This window comes from Mizuhopecten yessoensis, unplaced genomic scaffold (assembly GCF_002113885.1).
Source record: "Mizuhopecten yessoensis strain PY_sf001 unplaced genomic scaffold, ASM211388v2 scaffold11131, whole genome shotgun sequence".
Taxonomy (NCBI): Eukaryota; Metazoa; Mollusca; class Bivalvia; order Pectinida; family Pectinidae; genus Mizuhopecten; species Mizuhopecten yessoensis.
Window position 1 is genome coordinate 1 of NW_018408895.1, and position 11,202 is coordinate 11,202.

Sequence of the window (11,202 nt, forward strand, 5' to 3'; positions counted from 1 at the left end):
CTTCTTGAGAAATACCGATAACAAGAATTGTTAAGCGACGGACGGCGGACGACAGACAACGGACCACGGACGCAGGGTGATTTGAATAGCCCACCATCATCTGATGGCGGGCTAAAAAACTTACTTCACGAAATTGTCCCTTCAAACACAGGAACTTGAATTTTTATCAAAATGGTCTATTTAAGCTCAGAGAACTGATTAAGCCCAATATATACCACCCTACCCATAGGTAAGGGCCCCCTACGGTAAGGGGGGGATATATTGGGCGTAATCAGTTCTCTGAGCTTAAATAGACCATTCTGATAGAAATTCAAGTTCCTGTGCTTTAAAAGAGAGAAATATATAAGAAATACTGTAAATTTCGACAATTTTATTTTGTTCTACAGTATGATTTCATCAAAGGATGCTCTTTGAAAATACAATATCTTTAAGCACAAAGCAAAGAGAATAACTATGATAGCACTTTCTGTCCCAAGTGTTTCTTTTCATCCAATGTTTCCTGTATAAGCACGGTTTCCCAGGGTGACACTAATCACAGGAACTTCCAAGTTCCTGTGCACTTATGCAATATTGAATGTTACATTGCAGACTCTAAAGTTGCCCACAGTCAGCAATCACAACAGGTTTACTTGTCGTTCCACCTGTTGAGCCAACTTTTTCTATTGCCTTCACAACCTCCATCCCTTTTGTAACACTGCCGAATACCACATGCTTTCCATCCAGCCATGCTGTTTTTACAGTGCACAGGAAAAACTGTGAGCCGTTCGTACCTGGGCCTGCATTTGCCATCGACAAAATACCCGGTCCAGTATGCTTTAGCGTGAAGTTTTCGTCCGCAAACTTTTCTCCGTAGATACTTTCTCCTCCGGTCCCATTTCCTCTCGTAAAGTCCCCTCCTTGGCACATGAAGTCTGTGATGACACGATGAAATGATGAGCCTTTGAAATGTAATGGCTTTCCACTCTTTCCTGTTCCCTTTTCACCTGTACAAAGTGCTCTGAAGTTTTCACTTGTTTTTGGAACAACGTCTGCTCTTAACTCCATCTCAATTCTCCCAGCCGATGCACCTCCAATTGTCATATCGAAAAATACTTTCGGATTGGACATTTTAAGCTCGTTGTGTACAACCGGCTAATATTCTGCAGGGCGGAATGGCGGCTGTATTTGTTAGTTGGTATTAACCGGAAACACGCGTTTAGTGACATTATTTATCGCTAGTTAGGCCTGATCATTAAGTCAAAGGTTATAGTGTAAGTTACAAGCAGAGACATATAAAGCCATAGTATATTTATAAGTCTCTGTTACAAGTAAAGAGGTTTCGATTGTATCTTAATATCATTTTCTATTACCTTAGTTTAAACAATATTTTATTCAATATAATCAACAATATTACAAGTACAACTGTAAATATGGGATGGGAAAACAAGTTTGGAGCTTATATTAATTCCTTTCCCAAACAAATCAAAAGGCAAATGAATCTTCGGTACTGGAGTACACCTTATTTCAATATGGAATGAATAATAATAAGGTTTAACAGATAACATATATACATGTACATGTGGTGAATAGAATTGATAATAGACATGATTTATGACGCCATAAATTGCTAGTCTGTATGTTCAGGTCACCTTATTGTATTGAATACCGTTAAATGATACAGCACACTAAGTTTCCATATTTAAAACAATTGGTACAAAAATATTAGCTAAAACGTTTACTTAGTTTAATATAATTTTGGACTGTCAAAAATATTTCCTCATTTTTCTGTTTGGAGTAAATATCATTACCCCATAGAAGTGTTTTTTCAGTAAGAATAATATCTAACTGATGTAGTGTATTTTGTCTGATTGTGGTATAATTGTCACAAGATAGTAAAAAATGATGGGTACTTTCAACTAATCCGCAGTTACATAATGGACTTTCCTCTAAATTTCTTATGTATAAGTGTTGTTTAAGATTACTACATTTAAGCCTTAATCGTGTATGTAAAATTTGAAGATGTCTACTTCCAATATTAAAATATTGAGGTATTATTACTTTATCCTTTCGTAAAAAACTTTTAATTATGTTAACGGACGGATTTTCACGAATATCTACAGATAATGCATTCCATAATTGTACTGAGGAATTTAAAAACGAGTCTTTATAAAATTGAGTTCTACATCTAACAGAATGTAAATTGTTTGAATTTCTAGTATTATGCATATGACTATCTGATACTTTCCCTGGGATTAAGTTTGAGAGATAGGATGGAGTTTTCTTATGATACATTTTGTGGAACTGTAAGATTTTATGATTTTCCCGTCTATTAGATAATTTTTCCCAGCCCACATCTTTATACAATAAACTAACACTTGACAATTTTGTAGCACCTGTAACTATTCTCGCAGCTTCTATCTGGACGTTTTCTAAATTTTGACATAGATAGTTTGGTAAATTGTCCCAGACAATATCAGAATATTCCAAAATTGGTCTAATAAAAGAAAAATATATTGTTTGAAGAGAATTCCTATCAAGAGTGTTTCTTAAATTTCTTAATACAGCTAGTCTTGGTGATACTTTTTTCAATATATAATCAACGTGATTTTTCCAAGAACCATCATCCCCCAACAAAACTCCTAAATGTTTATGAGATTTTACAGTAGATACATTAATATTGTTCATAGTTATAGGATCATAAATTCCTTGTATGGTTTTCCTGCTTATTAATAACAATTCTGTCTTGTCTGGATTGAATTTTACTAACCACTTGTTTGCCCATGTGTGTATCCTTGAAAGATCATTATTTATAGTATTAACAGCGACGGTAGGATTGTCAACTATTATATACAAGGCAGTGTCATCAGCAAATAATTTTATTTTACAATTAATATCATTCACTATATCATTAATATAAACTAGAAAGAATAGAGGACCTAAGATTGAACCTTGAGGTACGCCTGCTTTAATATTGTAAGTTTCCGAAGAAAGCCCATTTATAACAACTCTTTGACTTCTGTCAGATAAATAATTTTCACACCAAGATAATAATTTCCCAGAGATACCTGATTTTTTTAANAGCAGAGACGTATAATATTACCACGGAATTAGATGCTATCTAAGTCGGTGATCTGTATCTGTATCTGTACGTTGTAGAACCCGGTTCCGGTTTTTATACAACAGGAGAGAGAGAGAGCTTTGATTTTTGGTGCGTTATAGCACTCTTAAATATGAAAGGCCGTTTATGTCAAAAACGAGATAAACTAACGCGTTAGCATTTAACGCGTTAAACATCATTTGACGCGTTAAACAAGAGTTTGACGGGTTAAATATAGTTTTAACGCGTTAAACGCTATCACGTTAAATATACACTTTGATCACGTTAAACCCTATAACGCGTTAGCATTTAACGCGTTAAATACATGTTTATTGCGGCAAAAAATATTTTATCGCGTTAAATGCTAACGCGTTAAATTTGACAACCACTCAGATGCGTCCTTGCATATCAGCATTGTGAAACCAAAATGCAACTTATAGTTGCTGAGGGTCGGATGCAAACCATGATATAACTGTTTTCGTATCGTACTGTTTCCTTGGATTTTTTTTATTTCATTTTTTTTTTTATTATTTCAATTGAGTTTATGAGCAATGTTTAAGAAGNTAATTTAACGGGTTATATATAGTTTTAACGCGTTAAACGCTATCACGTTAAATAGACACTTGTATCACGTTAAGCCCTAACGCGTTAGCATTTTACGCGTTAAATACATGTTTATTGCGACAAAAAAATATTTTATCGCGTTAAATGCTAACGCGTTAAACTTGACAACCAATCAGATGCGTCCTTGCATATCAGCATTGTGAAACCAAAATGCAACTTATAGTTGCTGAGGGTCGGATGCAAACCATGATATAAATGTTTTCGCATCGTACTGTTTCCTTGGATTTTTTTATTTCATTTTTTTTTATTATTTCAATTGAGTTTATGAGCAATGTTTAAGAAGTAGGCAAATGCTATTTGTTAAAAATGCATAAAACTATTTAAATTTTGATTTAGAATAATACCATTATATCTTATTGCATAACAATTCCTGTGTAATTTTTATCAAAGTATTCCATTTTGGGTACAGTTCCATTTTGGGTACCCTCACCCTACACCCTTGGGATGAAAGAAGATCACCTACTAATCCAGGGAAACAGTACGATGCGAAAGCATACATTTTCGATCATATTTCTTAACATGGAAAACTATATGATCAAATGAATTGTTAGGGAATAAATGAGTAAAATTTGTCAGAAATTGTCAAAAGTTTGTTTAATTAAGAAACTTATTAAAATGCTTTGAAGTCATTTTCATAAACTGACTTTCTAATAGTATATGATTAAGTGTTCCATTTTGGGTACTCGACCAGCAAACAAATTCTAAGTGAACCTGACGCATTTTAATGAGCTCTATAAATAGACACACATGCTGTTGATACCCAAAAAATACATAAGATGAAGGCTTAAGGCATGTATTGCTTCATTACAGTAAAAAAAAAATCAGTCTTTCAGAAACTTAATATTAATATTTTTCTTTAAAAAGTGTTCCATTTTGGGTAGCCTCAACCTAGTACTCTGAGGGTGAATACACATGAAGTTTGATAACCATGCGACTTATATTTGCTAATAAATGGAGCTTAACGCAAAGTGCACCCAAGGTAACCTGGTTTGAGTGGTCCATTCCGGCACCCACCACCTCTTACGTAAACCAGCTGCTAAGAGCTGTCGGAGCTATTATGTGTACCATACCTGGATCGCGACAAGAAGACAGTAGTTCCTGCTCCATGGACTTTACAGCCGCTACTATGTTCTCAAATGGGTCATCGGTCAGAAACGCTGCCTTCTCTTGTGCCACATCAATTACACTGATGTGAATAATATGACCTATCAACAAAATATTGTATATCACATAAGTTTCAGAACTAGTTTAATTTTGAAGCGATTACATTCACAGCTGTCTTCGCCTGTTTCCGCAACTAAATTCAATGGGTGCTAGGTTTCTGAGAAAATTGAAATTTCGTCAAAATAATCTTGTCACAATTACCTACAACTTTCTAATGTATATGTGTAAACAAAAAGTCTACCTTTTTTGGGGGAAATGGGCATGTTCAGTCGCCTGATGTGTCTATGACTCTGGACTTTAACCACGTGACCTTACAACTTGGCTGAAATATTTTTCTACAATTTTGGAAATGTAGAAGTGTATACAAAAGGCGTACCGTTAATGAGAAATTGGGCATTTTTTGGTCTTCTGAAGTGTCAGTGACATTTAACTTTAACCTCTATGACCTCGAAACTTTGCCAAAACATTTTTCGTATTACTTTTTGCGACTAGTTTATGTTTATACAGAAAGTGTACCTTTTTTAGGAAAATTTGCAATTTCAGTCTCCCCAAGTGTCCACGACCTTGACATTTGAACCTGTGACATAGAAACTTTGCGGAAATATTCCTTGCATAACTTCCTATAGCTTTCTTATATATTTGTTTATACAAAAAGTGTACCGTTTTTATGGAAATTCGAAAATTCAGATTCTTGCCATGTTTCATGTTTTATTTGTATCTAGTGACCGTGAGCTTCAACCTCATGACCTTGAACAATATATGTACCAATTATATTGTCTGCAATTTACTGCTAGTTATTTGTTAACAAAAAGTTAGACGTTTTTCAGTTAACAAACTAGTTTTATAAAATAGTAACCAATGTCATCTACTTACGTTATATACAGATAAATCTTATACATCGGAAAGAGCAAAAAATCCACCGTCTTATCCGGACCCGATGAAAAGTATAATTTTGGGCACCGATTTGGAAGTTTATATTTGTTCAGGACTGAATCTTTATTGCAATGCATGTAAATTGACCTCATCTCAGCCGATTCCAGCCATCTTACCAGAACAGCATTCATCAGCCATGCTTAAGTACTGTATGTAACTGCACATGTGATTGGTCCATTCATTTATGACACTTTAACGCGTTAAAAAAACAAGTACAACATTTAACGCGTTAAACTTGGGAAGCATTTTATCGCGTTAAAATATTTTTGATTGTTTAACGCGATAAAAGTATACATTTAACGTGATAGCATTTAACGCGTTAAAACTATTTTTACGCGTTAAATTGTTGTTCAACGCGTTAAATCCTTGTAGTTCGAGTTTCTTCAGCATCCTTGTGATACGTCCATCTTCCCTTGATCTGTAGTCATTTGAGATGAATCTGGCTGCCAAGCGCTGTATTCGTTCCAGTTTGTCGGTTTCTTTTTTTGTATAAGGGTCCAAAATAATGGCGCCGTATTCAAGGATGGATCGCACTAAGGATATATATGCTGTTTTCTTCCAAGACGATGGGCAATGTTTTAGGTTTCTTTTGAGAAAGCCAAGGGTCGAACTGGCTCTCCTTGCTCCTTTTAGTATGTTGGTGTTCCACTTGAGGTCATCTGAAATTGTTAGTCCAAGATAGGGATTATTTTTCACTTGTTCCAAGATATGTCCATTTAGGGTGTAGAATCTGTGACTTTTTTCTTTGATGTTCATAGCATAGCATTTTTTGGTGTTGAATATCATTCCCCATAGGTTAGCCCATTTTTCCATGTTGTTTAGGTCGTCCTGTAGTAGTTGGTGGTCACTGTACTGGTTGATTTGTCTGTATATCAAACAGTCATCGGCGAACAGACGTATGCTAGAAATGTTATGATAATACATAATATATACGTCTCTGGTCTAAGTGCTCACGTTGCTTGTTTGAAAGTGAAAATTGCAAAAAAAAAAAATGTTGCACTGTCGCTATTACTACCAGAGACATGCACGTCTCTGTTACTTCTTTGCTAGTAAAAATAATGATTGTTCTTGAATTATTGTATGTATTTGACCTACGAGGCTGTTTTAGTTTTACATGCCATACGTTTAAAAAAGCTAGCATTGCTCCGATACATTGTAGATTTTATCCCGCAGACATGATCTCAGTAAAGTAATTGTACGATAGAATTATATTGTTATGTCAGAGACATATAAAGCTGTAGTATATAAAATCTCTGGTTATGTGCAGTATGATTTATTGTTTCGGTAGATGCATATTTGAAATTATTATGTTTAGGACTTGTGCAAGTCTCATAAACCACGGCTTATATTAAAGTCCTTGATATTACACATAAATCTTCTTTTATATACTTGAATTGATTTTAACCGGGGTTCATGTGTCACAGTGTTAACGCAAACCTCTGAATCACATTTACTTTAATGTATTTTTTAAATCGATCTAAATCACTGCTATCAGGCAAAACTAACGATAAGATTACGCTCGGCCTTGCAGTGACTTCCAGTGACTTTCACTAAACATAAACGCTCTGGTGGTTAAGCGTGGGTCACGTGACTGACGCGCAATTTATAATTTGTTTCTGATTCAGAGACTAATATATCACAGGTCTCTTCCCAGCTGATATAAATAAGTATTTCGCTAGAGAGGTACAAGCAACAGAGGATATGGATATCAATAAAACCTGCATTCATAATTCACATATATAAGCCTTCATGGATGTATATTATCGTTAAGGAAAACATTATGAAAATAGACTTTAACTCATACGTCACTTCTGCTATAAAGTGACTTCTTCTGTTCTTTTCTGAGCTGTTCTTTTCATATGACGTCATTAAAGGGGGATGCCGAAATACTCGTACGTAATCGTAACCACTCGGTCATTTCCGTAACCGAAAAGTAACTTTGGTTTTTTTCGTAGAAAAAGGAATGCTGTGAAAAGCTGACTCAATCGGGAACCGTCGGCACTTTCCGTAAATATTTTCTCGTTTTGATCTCAGTAATGCTATGTATGTATGGGCTTGACCTTTCTGCACTCAACACTTTTCCGGGGAGTGCTTTTCCAGATTTGACCAGACCCTAAGTTCTAAACTAGGGGGAGATAAAAGTAGTAAAATGCAGCCGAGAAATTCTTCATAAAAGTGACGACGATCCCCGATTGAAGCTGACTCCGTACTCACACAGTTGCGTATTTTTCTGCATGAAATATACTTAGCACCCAGATAGAAAGTTATCGATAATTAGTTCATACATTTAAATATTAATTATTACATTGACGTATGAGTTTAAAAAGATTGGTATTAGAAAGCACATATAATTATATACTAAAATAGCTGTAATAATCCCGAGTTATAAACTTTTCCGCATGTGTTCCGAAGGTCCCCTTGGACTTAAAAATATTCAAATAATAGTTGTTTTTTCACTGGCCTTAAAGAATTGTTCTCATTGGTGAGGATCACTTTATATCAATCATCAGATTAACTGGGGGTGGGGGCTGTTATAGCATGTTCATGAAATTGTTATTTGTTTTATGTTAGTTATTATCAAGTTTGCCTGGTTTCCGTGAGATGAAATGTACTCTTGGCACTGGTGGTCAGCTGTCAGTCGAGGAACGGCTGTCTGTCGATATGGTTCCACTGGGGATGGTTTTAGTTTAAACATATTTATTGCCAAAATTAGACAAGGGATTAGNCAGTTCGATAGATGGCTAAGTGTGTCTCCTAGTACTCCTGGCAGTGGTGGTCAGCTGTCGGTCGAGGAACGGATACCCGTGGATATTGTTCAACAGGGGATGGTCAGTGGCCAGTTTGAGAAATGGTAAAAGCATGAAAGTCATGAAATTCGCAGGAAAAATCTGACGTCGCGGCGTGGTTTTTGGCGTCATATTTATACCCCCAAAACTGCCGCTAATCATCCGACAGATAAATCAAAATAATTCTTCAAATACGGACGGGGTTGTCTTTTCGTTATTATTTTATGAAAAGCGTGGATTTTTTGTTTTCTAAACGGTAACATTTATATATACACATAAATTTAAACATCCCGGTATCCCCTACTGTAACCCCAGATGATATCAATTTATACCTTGGCGTGTGAATGCAGGAAAGTTTTGACCTAATTATACATCATTGAGAAAAGGCATATATGCATGGTGTGGGGTACCCGAAATACATTTTGTACGTTATAATACATTTCCTCAATATTGATTGTGTTACATAATAAATCTTGCATCGGTTTCCTTTTATATTGTTAAAGAAATATTAATTCGATTTTTAAAATACTTGTACCAGTTTATTACACTCATTTGTGAAAAATAGTGCCAGAATTTGTTTTCATAGCGACTACTACCAAAAGTTATATTATATGGACAGAAACATACTCCAACGTCATTTTCCAGCAACAATTGTTGACGCCATGGCTCAAAAATCTCCATGCTCGGCAGGCGCGTAGCCAGGCGTACGCCCGCGGGTCCACCTAATTGTTTTCGAAATAGTTTTTTACGACCAGGTCTAGCCCTAGAGTGCATCAATTCAGCCGATTCAACCAATTATATACTGCGCAAGACTTCCGTCAGTACCGAGTTTACACCGCCACGTGGTTCAAAATGTCGAAAACCAAAACAAACCTGCGGGATCCTATGACAATCTAGTCAGAGAGAAAACCACAAAGTTAAAGCATTCTGATCGTCAAATTGAAGCTGTAAAATGGACGTCAACATATCCCGATCACAGGGATCTGATGTTAAAGTTATAGTTGGACCTAAACTAAGGTGTTCAGAGTAATTTTACATGTGTAAGGGGTTTAGATTGACTTTCCGTAAAAATGATACCCCAATGATTGTGTATACATACAAATATTGGGGTGTCATATTAACCGGAATCCGATCGAAACCTCTAAAACATTACTCTGAACACCTTAGCATAGGTCCAAATCTAGCTGTAACGAATTCTCATGTCCCTGTGTTCCCGATGCGTTCGAACTTTCCGATACGGAATTGATGAAGGATAGTGTTCGTCTCTCAATCATTAACCCGGCCGGCCAGCACTGCAGGACGACCGATTCATGTTCCATTTAAAAAATATAAAGCTATGACATGATTAACTCGACCATTGTATGATATATATAATTATATTAATATGGGACGCAGTTTCAGAAAAAAAATATGCGGTTCACTTTTCTCTGTTTTAAGAGTATCTTTTTATTGATATCAAAGGGTAGGGGGTCCGCACCCCAACAACCCATCCACCTTAATCCGTTCAGACCCCCGACAACCCATCCACTTTGATCCGTACAGACCCCCGACAACCCATTCACCTTAATCCATACAGACCCCCAACAACCCATCCACCTTAATCCGTACAGAACCCCGACAACCCATCCACCCTATAATCCGTACAGACACCCAGCAACCCATCCACCTTAATCCGTACAGACCCCCGACAACCCATCCACTTTGATCCGTACATACCCCCGACAACCCATTCACCTTAATCCATACAGACCCCCAACAACCCATCCACCTTAATCCGTACAGAACCCCGACAACCCATCCACCCTATAATCCGTACAGACACCCTGCAACCCATCCACCTTAATCCGTACAGACCCCCGACACCCCATCCACTTTGATCCGTACAGACCCCCAACAACCCATCCCCCTTATAATCCGTACAGACCCCCGACAACCCATCCAACTTATAATCCGTACAGACCTCCAACAACACATCCACCTTACTGGTAATCAGTACCCCGCACAATCCATCCACCTTAATCCGTACAGACCCCCGACAACCCATCCACTTTGATCCGTACAGACCCCCGACAACCCATCCAGCTTAATCCGTACAAACCCCGCACAATCCATCCACCTTAATCCGTACAGACCCCCGACAATCCATCCTCCTTAATCCTTACAGACCCCGACAACCCATCCACTTTGATCCGTACAGACCCCCGACAACCCATCCACCTTATAATCTACAGACTCCCAACAACCCATCCACCTCAATCCGTACAGACCCCCGACAACCAATCCACCTTATAATCCGTTCAGACCCCGAACAACCCATCCACCTTAATCCGTACAGATCCCCGACAACCCATCCACCTTATAATCCGTACAGACCCCCAACAACCAATCCAATTTGATCCGTACAGACCCCCGACAACCCATCCACCTTAACCCGTACAGACCCCCAACAATCCATCCACCTTATAATCCGTAAAGACCCCCAACAACCCATCCACCTTAATCCGTACAGACCCCCGACAATCCATCCTCCTTAATCCGTACAGACCCCCGACAACCCATCCACCTTATAATCCGTACAGACCCCCAACAACCCATCCACTTTGATCCGTACAGACCCCC

The 11,202-nt window shown here is 37.4% G+C and overlaps 1 protein-coding gene across 1 annotated transcript; it reads right to left on the minus strand.

Moving 5' to 3' along the window:
- Positions 1-353: 353 nt before the first annotated feature.
- Positions 354-1,189, minus strand: LOC110466348 (peptidyl-prolyl cis-trans isomerase 1-like). Its single transcript, XM_021522789.1, has one exon. The coding sequence runs from the start codon at positions 1,105-1,107 to the stop codon at positions 592-594; it is 516 nt and encodes a 171-aa protein (XP_021378464.1). The 5' UTR covers positions 1,108-1,189; the 3' UTR covers positions 354-591.
- Between the last annotated feature and the right edge of the window lie 10,013 nt (positions 1,190-11,202).

Coding starts and splice junctions, on each gene's coding strand:
- LOC110466348 (XM_021522789.1), bottom strand. CDS start 1,107: ATGTCCAATCCGAAAGTATTTTTCGATATGACAATTGGAGGTGCATCG.